This window comes from Danio rerio, chromosome 6, assembly GCF_052040795.2.
Source record: "Danio rerio strain M-AB ecotype USA chromosome 6, GRCz13ab, whole genome shotgun sequence".
NCBI classification, from domain to species: Eukaryota; Metazoa; Chordata; class Actinopteri; order Cypriniformes; family Danionidae; genus Danio; species Danio rerio.
Window position 1 is genome coordinate 12,344,636 of NC_141026.1, and position 15,505 is coordinate 12,360,140.

General features: G+C 35.5%; 1 protein-coding gene across 3 annotated transcripts in view; it reads left to right on the forward strand.

Annotated features, from left to right (window-relative positions):
• Window positions 1-15,505, forward strand: part of col5a2b (collagen, type V, alpha 2b) — a 59,493-nt gene that overhangs the window by 3,430 nt on the left and 40,558 nt on the right. The window contains exons 2-6 of one of the 3 annotated variants that reach the window (XM_087256704.1): window positions 13,326-13,538; window positions 14,829-14,845; window positions 14,949-14,981; window positions 15,101-15,133; window positions 15,341-15,394. In XM_087256704.1, coding sequence (XP_087112830.1) covers window positions 13,326-13,538; window positions 14,829-14,845; window positions 14,949-14,981; window positions 15,101-15,133; window positions 15,341-15,394 — 350 coding nt within the window. Of the gene's footprint in view, window positions 1-13,325; window positions 13,539-13,567; window positions 14,148-14,828; window positions 14,846-14,948; window positions 14,982-15,100; window positions 15,134-15,340; window positions 15,395-15,505 lie in introns of those variants that run through there. The other 2 variants (XM_087256706.1, XM_087256705.1) reach the window with 2 other exon arrangements.

The following is a 15,505-nucleotide window of genomic DNA, read 5'->3' on the forward strand; positions in this document are numbered from 1 at the left end:
GAGTTGTCTTAACTTATTGGGTTTTACAGTACTCATTTGGTTTGAGTTCTCTTCATTTATTGGGTTTTACAGTACTCATTTGGTTTGAGTTCTCTTCATTTATTGGGTTTTACAGTACTCAGTTGGTTTGAGTTCTCTTCATTTATTGGGTTTTACAGTACTCATTTGGTTTGAGTTCTCTTCATTTATTGGGTTTTACAGTACTCATTTGGTTTGAGTTCTCTTCATTTATTGGGTTTTACAGTACTCAGTTGGTTTGAGTTCTCTTCATTTATTGGGTTTTACAGTACTCATTTGGTTTGAGTTCTCTTCATTTATTGGGTTTTACAGTACTCATTTGGTTTGAGTTCTCTTCATTTATTGGGTTTTACAGTACTCATTTGGTTTGAGTTCTCTTCATTTATTGGGTTTTACAGTTCTCATTTGGTTTGAGTTCTCTTCATTTATTGGGTTTTACAGTACTCATTTGGTTTGAGTTCTCTTCATTTATTGGGTTTTACAGTACTCATTTGGTTTGAGTTCTCTTCATTTATTGGGTTTTACAGTTCTCATTTGGTTTGAGTTCTCTTCATTTATTGGGTTTTACAGTACTCATTTGGTTTGAGTTCTCTTCATTTATTGGGTTTTACAGTACTCATTTGGTTTGAGTTCTCTTCATTTATTGGGTTTTACAGTACTCAGTTGGTTTGAGTTCTCTTCATTTATTGGGTTTTACAGTACTCATTTGGTTTGAGTTCTCTTCATTTATTGGGTTTTACAGTTCTCATTTGGTTTGAGTTCTCTTCATTTATTGGGTTTTACAGTACTCATTTGGTTTGAATTCTCTTCATTTATTGGGATTTACTGTGCACAAATTGCTTCATTTACTCAAATGGATTAAGTTCACACTACTCATCTGGATTAGTTTTTGAACCTAAATGGTTTGTGCAATCAGTTTCCTTGCATGGTTTGAGTTACTTTAACTTTTTGGGTTTGGCAGTGCAGTCACACTCGAACTCTGGTTGAATGTGCATATAGCTTAATATGTACATAAAACATTGTGTGCGACCTTTTTACCATAATTATCCCCTAATGATATACGTCATAGTCCTTATGAGAACCACTCGTAATGTTTTATGAGGGTGAAGATGTTAAACAGTATCAATAATAAGGGATTTGCCGACATAACAAATACAATGTCTATTATATACACGAGTATATAGTCAGGAAATGTACATTCCTTGGAGGATATTTCTGTTCAGATCTTCAGACGGAGGGCGTGCCTTTTCACCCTGACAGAAATAAAAGTTTGCCCACAGGCTAACCTTAAGCGGAACCTATAATAGAGGCTGCTGTGGTTTCCCTAAAATAACGCATGTGCTTTTCCACTAAATTGGTACTTGCTGTCTTTTCAGAATTGCACGTTTAAAAAAGGCCAGTTTCATACCGCTGCACAGCAACAGGTGCCCTGCTGGTAGGAGTTTAATGAAAATTGAATTGAAAATTGAATTCTTTTCATGCCTTCAAGTAATGAATAGTGGACACAATTAAAATGTCTTTGTCTGCATGAGAACATCACATTCGCAATTGTTTTAAAGTCGGATTAAAAATCAAAAGATTTTTATTAATATATATATATATATATATATATATATATATATATATATATATATATATATATATATATATATATATATATATATATATATGAATATATATATATGAATAAAAATCATATGAATATATATATATGAATAATTTTTTTTTTTTTAGTTTTTTTTTTTAGTTTTGATATCAGTGACTGACAATTCATAGGAGGGCCGTATTACATTCAAGCACAAGAAAAATGTGGAAACCTGATGTAATTGATGCACTCAGACATTCTTCCCCAGAGTCTCAAATCTCCTTCTTTTTTTTTCTTGTACAAATTGAAAGGGTAGTTTAAATTGCTATGAAAATACTACAATTTTATAATAGGCATAATAATAATAGTTATGTCCTAATCAAACTTTAAATGTCCAGTATGTGGGGGGGGTCAAAACCACAAGTGGCTATATGCGACTGCACAATGATAGTGATTCAAAAACAAATGTTTTGTTGGGCTGAAGCAGTGAATTCACTCATGGCAGTTATCAGTCATTGCCTTGCAAATATTGTTTTAATGCAACTCTTTTTATATTAGGATGTATTTTAGGATTAGGAGTTTTATGGCCCGTTTTCACTCAGTGGTACAGTACAGTACGGGTTGGTACAGTTCCCTTTTATCAGGCTTGCGTTTCCACTGCTAAAAGGGTACCAATGGTGCTCTTTCGGTGGGTGTGGTGTATGACAGAAAGTTTCAGACGACGTCATTTTCACTCAAGGAAATGTCTAAAGCTGTCTGGGTCATTCACATATCAAATGAGAAGCACTTCTCACAAAATAGATGCTTTACACACATAAATACTTGTGTATAAATGATTATCACTAACTTTTCTATAAACATAAGTTGGTTATAACTGCAGATCAATGACAGTGCAAAATGGCCTACTGTTTTAGGACGCAGATAGATCATTTGCTGCTGATTTTTTCCGGCTTCTCCTTTGTTTTTTCGCGTTTGTTCCTTCTTGACAGGATCGGATATCAAAGCGCTTCAATGATAACAAGCAGGTTATTAATATGAGTTTAAAAAGTTTGTTATTTCAAATATAGACAATATCGCGAGTTCTCCGGCACAAAGTGAAAAAGCTCGCACTTTTAGACGGGCTCGTAAAACAACAACAGGGCAGAGCAGATTTTGTTCTTCTTGGCTTTGTGGCTGTTCATCAAGACGATGACAAGGTTTGTTTGAGCTCGGGTCAACCTTGGCTTGTTATTTTATGTATATATTATTATAGTGTAATGTTTTCATTTTGGCTTGGTGCACGAGCGAATAATGTTTCTCTGTAAACCAATAGCGTTCAGCTGCGCGGTCCGCTTTTCGGTACCCTTGGTACCATTTGCAAAGGGTGTTGAAAAAGTGATCCAGTACGATTCGGTTCGGAAGGCCTTTTGACAGTGGAAAGGGCCATAAAAGCATACCGAACCATGCTGTACCACACCACTTAGTTGAAACGGGCCATTAATGTGTGCAGCAGACCTTTTTTTCTAACAGCAAATCTCTTCTAAGGGAGACAATACATTTGACTTTGGCACCCTGAGAGCAGTTGAGGGTACATTTCTCAAACCTTTTGATCACAAGCCCCAGATACAATCTTTTTTTAAAGATATAAGTCATCTCTAAGATTACCCACAAGGTTGCATGCTTCAAAATAACGGACAAACACACACAAGTTTATTTCAAAATCACACAAAAACACAAGTTTGGTTATGTCTGTGAATGTGAACAGTTGTTGAAGAAATGACATGTGTATCTGTATATTAGGGCATTTCTGTGTGGAGTTTGCATGTTCTCCTCGTGTTCGCGTGGGTTTCCTCCGGGTGCTCCGGTTTTCCGCACAGTCCAAAGACATGCGCTATAGCTGAATTGAATAGGCTAAATTGGCCGTAGTGTATGTGTGTGAATGTAAGAGTGTGTGGATGTTTCCCATTACTGGGTTGCTGCTGGAAGGGCATCCGCTGTGTAAAATATAGTTGGTGGTACATTCTGCTGTGTAATAAAGGGACTGAGCCGAAGGAAATTGAAAGAACAAATCTGTATATTAGACCTGTTATCTGCATCTTTTGAACATTATGGTACGTCTTGGATGGGAGTTTCTTTAACTTTGGGATCTTGTATATATTTGAGGTGTTTTGATATAGTTTAGAAATGATGGTGTTGGCCGAGAGAACTCAAACTTGTTAAAAAGCACTATTAAATTGACATTTTCACCAGTTTAACAGCACACACGCATGTCATTTTTCCACAACACATGCAAATACAGAAACACGCTGCAAATAGTGCAGAGTTTGTGTCAGGGAACTATAAAAAGTGACAAACATGGATAAGTGTGGAACTTTTAGTATATAATCTGACAAATTGCACAATTAATGTTAAATGAAGTGTTATTTTATAAATAACTTTAAATAGGAAACAGAAAGGTTTATCTTTTCTTGAGTTCCCCCGACACACTTCCATAGTGGTGTGCGCATTTGTAGCACGATTCTGTATTTGCATGTGCTGTGAGAATTTGTGTGTGCATGTCATGTTAAATGAAAGACAATGTTTTCTCAGATTGTTAGTGTTTTTTTATATGCATGTGTTTTCTTAACTTAAACAGTGTTTACTGATCAAGAGAATAACTCTCTTTGGAGGGCAACTTTGTAGAACATTAAAGGAAGTTGAAAGTGCAAAAAACATAATAGTATCCCTTTTAAAACGCAGAGAAATGTCTCTCAGTCTTCTTAATTGCTCGGAATGTCTGTACGACATAATTTGTGCCTTTGATGAAATAAGGGGCAACAAATGTCTCTTCAGATAATAATTACCTTGCATTAAGCTGTCTGCGCTTCTGCTGTGTTCCTGCACTAGAGCGCCGCATTTAAGGCTGTCAGATAGTCTCAAACATTATTGCTTGATTACAGCAGTGCTAGAAGCCATCAGCCCTCAGGACAGTCTGTAATGCGACAGACATCAAAACCACCATTTACTGACTTCCATCTCTGTCACACTAAAGCATCTAATCAAGAGCTATCAAAGCTGTTCAGACAACATGAGACTCTCGAAACATTTTTTATAAAATGGACTGGTGTATTCCCAGTTTAGAGGATAATTCTGTTGATTTCAGTCGCAAGCAAATGTATGATTTAAAAAAAAAAACCAAGGCACCTCCTCAAAAGCCAACCTTTATTCAGAGAAGTGTGTTCCTGCACAACTTATTATATGATCCCTACCGCACCTCTCCCTCTAAACCCAGCCACCTTTTACTGAACAGAATGGGATCAATGCTCAGAAAACAAACTTTTGAAAATTCTGCCAGAAATAGGAAGAAAATCTAATTTATTTTTTTACCTCAAGACACGCTGATTATAGTTTATAGAAGATGCCGCATTGGACACACAAGACTCACACATGAACATTTACTTAAAGGAGAAGAACCACCAAAATGTCCATACTGCAAAAGTAACCAAACAGTTAAACATATACTTGTGGAATGCCCTATTTTCAATGTTATCATCAGACATCAATTTTTATCTGGACACACTTTAAATGAAATATTTTTAAATGTGAATCCTTCTAAAATTGTACAATTTTAATCAAAAGTAAACCTTAAAAAAACTATTTTAGATTTTATCTTATATATTATTATTTTTATTATTATTAGGGGCCAAGCACCGTAGGTGCGTAGGCACCTATTGCTTTCGTTAGTGTTCTTCTTCTTCCGTTTCTTCCGCTGGATTTGAATGGCAGCCCATACAGGCGTATGCGGAAAAGTTGTATAATTTGGCACAATGATAGAGCACAGTATTAAAATTAATCAGACCAAACATGAAGTCTTAAAATCAAACTCTCTAGCGCCACCACTTGTCCAAACTTTCACATACTTGAATTTTAAATTTTTCGAAAAACCTATTTGATCGAACTCGTCCTAGGCCGTTTCTCCGATTATCACCAAAATTTAATCACATGATCTACAGACCATGCCAACCAAAAGTTATGGAATTCAAGTTGATTTGACCAACTGTTTTCGTTTAACTTGCAATCAAATTTAACGAAGGACTTGCGAAAATGGACTTGAGACTATATCTCCGTAACGCATTCACCGATTCACACCAAACTTGGTATGTGTTATGACAACTAGGGTTTGAGGTTACATGCAGAGTTTCGGCGCACTGCCTCCTAGTGGTCCGGAGATACAAAAAACTTGCTTTTTGGCTTATAACGTCTCAACCTTTCTTCTCAAACTCATAAAACTGGTGTCATTTCATCCGGCAGAGCATGTCGAGTCGAATGATGTCTGATTTTCACAGGTCAGCCATTTTGAGCGTCGCCCATTTCGATTTTTGACCAAAAATGCTATATTTTACCAACATATTCACATATCATTACAAAACATGGTAAGCATCTGGCACAATGATAGAGGACAGTATTAACAATAATCATACCAAATATGAAGTCTCAAAATCAAACTCTCTAGCGCCACCACTTGTCCAAACGTTCATGTATGTTTATCATGATAACTTTTGAACCAAATGGGCTACAACCAAATTTCTTTTTTTTCTCTGATTCCTTGGCTCAGTCCGATTCAAACGCACTCTATGACGTCATTTTCCGTCTTGAATTTTTTCGCGCTATTTTAAATTATTCGAAAAACTTATTTGATCAAACTCGTCCTAGGCCGTTTCTCCGATTATCACCAAAATTGAATCACATGATCTACAGACCATGCCAACCAAAAGTTATGGAATTCAAGTTGATTTGACCAACCGTTTTCGTTTAACTTGCAATCAAATTTAACGTAGAACTTGCAAAGATGGACTTGAGACGATATCTCCGTAACGCATTCACCAATTCACACCAAACTAGGTGTGTGTTATGACAACTAGGGTTTGAGGCTATATGCGGAGTTTCGGCGCACTGCCCCCTAGTGGTCCGGAGATACAAAAAACTTGCTTTTTTGGTTTATAACGCCTCAACCTTTCGTCCGAAACTCATAAAACTGCTCTCATTACATCCGCCAGAGCATGTCGAGCCGAGTGATGTCTGATTTTTACAGGTCAGCCATTTTGGGCATCGACCATTTAGATTTTTGGTCAAAAATGCTATATTTTACCAACACATTCACATATCATTACAAAACATGGTATGCATCTTCAACCCCATGCCCTGAAAGTCCTTAAAAACTTCTGGAGCAGCGCCACCTTTTGGTCAAAAGTGCTTGGCCCCTTAATTGCTGCTTGCAGCTATATTTATTATTATTATTATTATTATTATTATTATTTATGTATTTTAGCCTCTGTATTATTTATCGCTGTTGGTGACTTTTAATTGTTAGAATATTTTTTTAACTATAGAAAAGTTGTATTTATAAAATGTGGTAAACTTGATCTTTTTTTGCCATGACATAGCCATAGAAGCTGAAATGACAATAAACTCAAAATTCTCTCTCTCTCTCTACTGAACAAAACAGGAACAACATGGATCTTACTGTAGAAATTTAGCGGGTAATAGAAATGCATTTCAGCCTCTACGGTTGTCCAGTAACAAGCTATTGTCATTGGGGGATGATCAAGTTGTATTAAAAATGTACAAATGAGATCATACAGATTAGTCACTAAATCAATATGAATTGGCATGAGTTGGTATCCTCTGTGTGATTATCATGAAGCGGTGGTCAGTACCCTCTCTGATTTAAATATGCATTTCTGGACAATTATAATCATTAGGACCTAATTCTTAGTAGCTATATACATTTATTTAATAAGAAGGTACTAAAATGCTACTAAAGATTAAGAGCAATAGAAGGAACCAGTAAGTTTGTAAGCACTATGATCGGTCCAAAAGTTGAGACATAGCCAGGTTGTTTTTAAATGTGGACCAAAATGTGGACCTTTTCGGCTTAGTATCTTTATTAATCCAGGGTCACCACAGCGGAATGAACCTTCAACTTATCCAGCAGGTTTTTACCCAGCGGATGCCCTTCCAGCCACAACCCATCTCTGGGAATCATCCACACACACTCATACATACAGACAATTTAGCTTACCCAATTCACCTGTACCGCATGTCTTTGGACTATGGGGATCACCGGAGCACCCAGATGAAACCCACGCGAACATGCCAACTGACCAAGCCGAGACTCGAACTAGCAACCTTCTTGCTGTGAGGCGACAGCACTACCTACTGCACCACTGCATCGCCCAAAAGACACGCAGTATAAGTGAATTGGATGAACTAAATTGGCCGTAGTTTATGAGTGTGTGTGAATGTAAAAGTATATAGGTGTTTCCCAGAACTGGGTTGCGGCTGAAAGGGTTCATTCCTCTTTTTTTTACTCTTTTTTTTTTTTTTTTTTGCATACAGACAATAATGTTTTAAAGTAATGTCTTTTTACATGAATCCATGAAATTCAGTTTATGGAGGCTAGGCTAATAGTTGGTGAAGTCACACATTATCTTGAGATTCAAAATCGCAGTCCATTAGTCAACCATGGTGGTTTTGTGGCTGCATGCTTAGAGACTGAACATGTGTCATGGATGACAACAGCATAAAATGACAACAGTGTCATTTGAAAGCCTGCACTTTTACGCTAAATTCCAGAAGTTTATGTTCTCAGGGCCATGAAATGCTGTTGTTGTGAAGACCAAATGTCATAAAAAGTAAACCTACTCAGCAGTCTTTCAATTTTGTCCACCAGTTTGTCCACTTTTCCCCTATACCCCATCATTCTTTGTGTAAATGATGGGAGTCATGTATGCTAAACTGTTAAAAAATTAGCAGAATCTCTATGAATGCCGTAATAAGCATTCATACACTTGGTTAAATGATGTGCCATTATACTCATGCATACAATCATCAAACAAAATTATATTTAAACATGTAAAAGCAGTAACAGATCTGATTATTTCTACAGCAATATGTGTTAAATATTACTGTAATAATATGTCTGTATTATGTAACAAGCATTGCATTAATCACTGGAACATAATTGTTTATATTGTAAAATATGATCAGTTATTCTGACATTACCAATCACATTATCACATATCTGAAACCATATCTGAACAACAGGATTCTTTGTGCATTCCAATGAATTATTCCTGATTTACAATGACAGAGATCAAACACGCAGTATGGTTGTGTTGTCTTTTTTGTAAACAGTGGAAATCAATGAGTTGTGAAAATAATCACGAAGGAAAAGAATGCAGCAGACTGGTTCACATTATAATACCAAGATTTATGTTATTCTCCTGACATCTGAAAACAGAACAGGAACTTAACAGCTCATGAAGTCAAACTGATGAGACATTTTAAATAGTAACACAACTTTATGGTTCGTTTGAATCTTTTTAAATGGAACTTCCTCAAACTGGAAGTACCTCCTAATTTATAATGCCTATAATATAAAATTGGAAGGAAAATTTTGGCATGAAAAAACTGTTAATAATTGTGGACTATAATGTAAACTTGGATTATAATCATGTATCATTTACTCAAATGATTTCAAAACAGCAGAGAGTATTATTCATGTTTTGTAAATCAATTTAATAAAATAATTCATTGTGTATTAGTGTTTGTACATTCTCATAAATAAAGGTGCACGAGCTGTCACTGGGGTGGTACCTTTTCAAAAGGTCAAATTTGTACCTTAAAGGACCATTTAATACCTCAAGGGTACATATTAGTACCTAAAAAGTACAAAACTGTTCCTCATAATATTTTAGGTACTAATATATATTTTTGAGTTACCAACATGGACCCTATAAGTACAAATGTCTACCTTTTGAAAAGGTATCACCCCAGTGACAGCTTACGTACCTTTTTCTGAGAGTGTAGGACATTATTTGATGAGTTACAAGATGTGTTTGTAGGATAATTATTATTATATTTTTAAAGAATGAGTTGATGTGAGAAATATATGATATGTTTTATCAGTTTTAGTGCATATTAATGTGAATTATGCCAAGCTAATAAAAATATAATAAATAAATAATAAAAAACAAATTAATAAATTAATTAGATAATTATTAAATCAATTATTAATACTAAAAGTTATAATGTTGAATGTTGGAACACATTACTTTCATTAAACATAACTAAGCAACACATTTAGTTACTATTTTTTAAAAAGGTGACTTGTAATAAAAGATGAATTGTAATAGAAGTAAAAAAAGTAACTTTACCCGCTGTACAAAAACGCAGGGTTCCTCACAATTCATTCATGTTTTCCCAACACAAATTGCTCAAGTTAACTTAACACTTTTAAAAAATGTATGTGAATTCAACACAATCTCACGGCAACTTTTTCATTTAGTGGCTAATAATTCATATGAATTCGTACGATCTAATTCGTACAGTTTAGTACGATTTGCTTATCCCCCAATGACGGTTGGGGTTAGGGGTGGGGTCAGGTGCCACGCCTCCTTTTTAAAATCGTACCATTTCGTACGACTGAACTCGTACGAATTCGTACGAATTAGCCACTAAACTGGCAAAACGTAAAATACTTACGTTTTCTCGTGAGATCAGGCTGGAATTGAACATTAAAAAATTGTCCCAATGAAATGTCAAGAATTGTATTGTTGCAGCTCATTTTAAATAAAAAGTTTGAACAAGCAAAAAAATAATTTAACAGATATTAATTAGCAGCCATATAAATTTGCACATATTTCCTCAAACTTACCACTCTTCTACAGTTTGCACAAGATACTATGGTAAATAGGCATAGAAAATATGCAGTTTCTTGCTTTTTACAAAGTAGACAATGTCGTATCAAGCAGAAAATAAGCAAAAAGTGTTGCTATTTCTAAACCATTCAAGGACAGAAAAAACCTTTAAACCTTAAGCAAATGTAGTAGTTGGTACTGTGGAGAATCCAGCCCCATCATTTGGCTTAAAAAAAGAAAGGTTTTCTGAGTGAGGATTGAAGTATTGATGTGGTACACGAGAGGTGAATCCTCAGTGGACTCAGTGAAAAACGTCTGAAGGTCTCCAGCTGCAGACCTCAATTGCAGGGTGTGGCATATGATGTGATCACCAGCTGAAATGAGGGCAGAACTGGATGAATGGAGGCCTTGGTCTAGTTCTTATTGAGTCTAAAGCGTTCTACTTTATACTTTTGGCTTATAATTATAGTTACTTAAAGGCAGTTACACAAGGGCGAATTATGGACAAGGCCAATGGGACCAGAACTCTATCTGATGGATCTGCGGTGCCCAGACAATTGTAATTTTACATGTAAAGTTGACAGAGACAAACACAACATATATTGATGCGATTGTTGAGACAATGTAAAGTTAATTTATTTAAATAAAAAAAAGTCTATTATTCATTCATCAGCTCTACGTACACTGTAAATAAGCTGTTCAACACAGTTCCTTCATGTTGTCCCAACACTAACCAATTAAGTTAACTTTATTGTTTTTTAATTGTCTTAATTGTTGAATCACAATTTTAGTGGATTAAACATAAAAGTATTAAGTTGTCCCCCAAAAAACTAAGAACTGTGTTGTTTCAACTAATTTTAGATAAGTAGTTTGAAAAAGCAGTCAAGTCATTGTTGAGTGTAACAGATATTCTGAACAGAGTTTTGATTAGCTTTGATGTTGTACAGTATAAGCTAAAGGAATAATTCACTACCCAAAAATGTAGTCACCCTCAAGATATCCAAATATTGGTTGACATTTATTGTGTTTATTAAAATATTGAAGATAATATTTTAGCTCAAATGGATATCATTTATCCACCATGTGGCTCCTACATCAAGCTCTTATAATGTAAGAGAAAGAAATTATTTACATTATTACAACTTATCTACAGTCTCCTGACTTTTGCAGTCCAATCGATTTATTTCATAAGCAGGGTGCCAATTGCAGGGAGGTTTAGGGGGGTCTGACCCCTTTATTTAATGCTTGATCCCCCTGAAGGACACCAAAACACAATGTATGGGGGGCTCTGCCCTTTAACAGTTAAGAAATAGTGTGTTCTGATCTGTATCTTGAGAAATATTATTATTTAAAATAATAGATAGCTTTAATATACATTTGACCACCCCTATAGTGGTTCATATTGTGAATGGATGTTTGCGACAAATATATGAATTCATCGGTTTGAAAGTGTAAATATTCACAAAACATGTTCCTTAAAAAAGGTGTGTAGGTGTCTGTAAAACTAGATGCATAGTTTGTATTTTACTATACACTGCCTATTACATGGAAACACTACAATAAAAAATTATGTGCAGTCTTTCATGGTTATCCATTAATAGGTGCAAGAAAGCAAACAGTCACCATTTATTTAATATTACAAATGTCATTGAGAACCTCTCAATATCCCTCAAAACTCTAAAAACATAATAACAAGTTTGATTAATAAAGTAGATGCAATTAAATTAAATATAGAAATTTGGTTCACTGAGGCATATTACCAAACATAACCGAAAAACTACCACCCCAATCGTTAAATGTTAAATTTGCACCCTGTTCATGAAACATTAGAAGCCACAGGTATTTTGGCTGTAATCAGACCCTTTATGAAATCAACATTACGGTTTCAACTAAAAATATTCATTAATCTTGAAGCAAACTATTTTACTTATATTAGATTGCTTGATGGTTGGTAAACTAAATGTAAATTTTCATTTTTGGGTGAACTATCCCTATAACAAGTTGTTGTCTCTTTTGAAATTTAGCCTAACATGATGCTCATGAACATTCGTCAAATGTTGTGATCTTTTTAATACCTTATTTATTTTTAAGTTGAATATTGTATATAGCAACTAAAAAGCTTATTAGCAAGGTTTAAACAGAATCTATAAAATAGTGTTGTAATTACTATATAATCATAGCAGCTATTTATTTTTATTTTGTATTTAAAATAAGTTCCTATAAACTGTGAGGCAACATGGACATCCAAAAACTCTCTACCACATAGTCTCTGTGAAGAAAGCAAATGTACAATAATAAAATATGCTTGTGATTCAGCAATCATTCAAAGCACTTGACTGCTTCGTTCTAGTGCTGTTTGGGGCGATATTTGCTTGTGGTCCATACAGAAATCACTAACAGCATGTTTAATTTGGCATCTCTTTCAAACAGCTGTTGTGTTTTTGCTTTCATTAACTGTTATAATATAAGTGTGGTATGATGTGTTGAGCCTGACTGTAGCATTAGCAGCTGTAGCGTATCCTGTAGGGTAGGCCAATTGTGGTTAGCATGGTAAGCCATGAGGACAGCTGAACTGAGAATACCTTAAAACAATAAGCATATCACAAGAATGTATTCCACCATCCTAGATTCATAAGTTTGAAGACCAAACTGGGCATTGTAACATAAAAAATTGTCAAAACGAAACGAGCCCTGTAATCACTGTGGTTGGACTGACCTCTGCTGGCAAACTGAATGCATACACAAAATGTGTGCGGTGCTTTTCTGATTTTAATTGAATTTTAATCCATTGATTTATTGTATTTTGGCCCAGTTCCAATTTATTTTTACTTTAATTTAATTTAACTTAATTTTGAACAAAAATATGCAATTGAAACAAACACAATATAACTAGGTTACTACTAGGAAATAATGTTAATTTAAACAAGTTAACAAATAGAACAAATTGTCTTTTAATTTTTAGTTTAAATCATTTTTAGCATATTTATCTAATAATATGGCAATTATAATGTAATATTTGTGTATGATAGGCTACGTTTTATTGACTAGTGTTTTTTTAACAGAAGACGCAAAAGGCTGTAAAGATGGAGATCTGACGTATTCAGAAAATGAGATCTGGAAGCCAGAGCCCTGCCGACTGTGTGTATGCGACAAAGGAACCGTGATCTGTGAGGAGATCCGATGTGAAGAGCTGAAGGGATGCGAGCAATTCTTGATCCCGGAGGGGGAGTGCTGTCCTGTGTGCCAAACCTTCGCCAGTGCGCATGGCAGGATCGGTGAGTCATACACACAACGACCGACAGAGGGCGGACGCCAATCACATTCGAAACAGAATTACATTGGTTTGGTTGACGAGGAAAGACGATTATTTATTCCATACCATTTACAATAATAAGGCCTCGTTAGTTAACTTAACGTCACGTTAAATAAATGCAACTAACAAAGGACAATTCATTGTTAATTGTTGATAATTTTGATAACATTAGGAGAACTTCTCTCTATCATGTGGAATAGGCTAACTGTAGGTTCCTTGAATAATGTTAAAAAATAAACCTCAATTTAGTAATGTATTATAGTGGATGTTGTAAATAAGTTTTTAGATGTAAATGTTTATGTGGGTGACACGGTGGCTTAGTAGTTAGCACGGTAGCCTCACAGCAGGAAGGTTGCTGGGTCAGTTAGCATTTCTGTGTCCTGCATATTTTAGCTCCAACCCTAATCAAACACACATGAACTAGCTAATCAAGGTCTTAGGTATACTTGAAACACCCAGGCAAGTGTGTTAGGATAAGTTAAAGCTAAACCCTGCAGGGACACCGGCCCTCTAGGACCGAGATTGGTGACCCCTGCTATAGGTGATTTAATTTAACTAAATTGGCTGTAGTGTGTGTGTGTGTGTGTGTGTGTGTGAATGAGTTTGTATGGATGTTTCCCAGTACTGGGTTGCAGCTGGAAAGCCATCTGCTGAGTAAAACATATGCTGGATAAGTTGGCGGTTCATTTCGCTGTGGTGACCCCTGATAAATAAATGGACTAAGCCAAAGGACAATTAATAAATTAATAATATTGAATGTATTTAGATCTAACAGTAGATGTATTCTTCATGGTTGGCTGATGATAACTAATGTCCCTGCTGAAAAATCCAGCTTAAACCAGCCTAGGCTGGTTGGCTGGTTTTAGCTGGTTGACCAGCCTGGTTTTAGAGGGGTTTTGGCCATTTTTTTTGGTTTAAGCTGGATATAGCTGGTTTTGGCTGGACTCCCAGCATAGCTAGGCTGGTCAAGCTGGTTTTAGCTGGTCATCTCCCAGCCTGACCAGCTAAGACCAGGCTGGAAATGGCTGGAAACCAGTCTGAAAGTGGCCAAAACCCCTCTAAAACCAGCCTGGTCAACCAGCTAAAACCAGCCAACCAGCCTAGGCTGGTTGAAGCTGGATTTTTCAGCAGGGGTAGTAAACTAATGTTAGCAAATAATTTTAAATAGTGTTGTTATTTTTTTGTTATTATTAATATTTATTAAAGTTTTGCCTTTGAATTAATTTGTGTTATTTGCTTACTTGCTTTTCAGAAACACTGGCTTTTAAGGTATGTAAATGATCTTAAAACATACAACATTTGTTATTTATATTATGTGTTTATCACATATCAAATGTAAAGATTGATTTGTCCTGCATGGTGTTTTTTCCAGGGACAAAAAGGTGAACCCGGTGACATTCCTTATGTGAGTTTGTCATATTTCCAGTATTTATGGAGCAATAAATGAATATGCCAGTTATTGTATATACAGTTTCATACAATTTTATTATTTAGATTTGCTTGTTTTTATTTTTTCTAATTTAGATTGTGGGAATACCTGGACGCCCAGGACCAATGGTGAAAGAATGCGCGCACACACACACACACACACACACACACACACACGCACACGCACACGCACACACAAACACACACACACACACACACACACACACACACACACACACACACACACACACCATCTTTTATTTGTATTTTTTCAGAATCTCATTCTTTGTAACGTCAATCAAAGTGATGTCCATTATATTCTGTCACATCACACAGGGTCCCCCAGGAACAGACGGCCGGCCAGGATATCCAGGAAGCAAAGGAAGACGAGTATGTGACAAACACCAGGATTAAATTGCTGTATAACTTAGATCCTTTTATGTAGCTATATTTCATAATCATGTACAAATAGGGTATTTCCATCTGTTTTATTGCACGGAA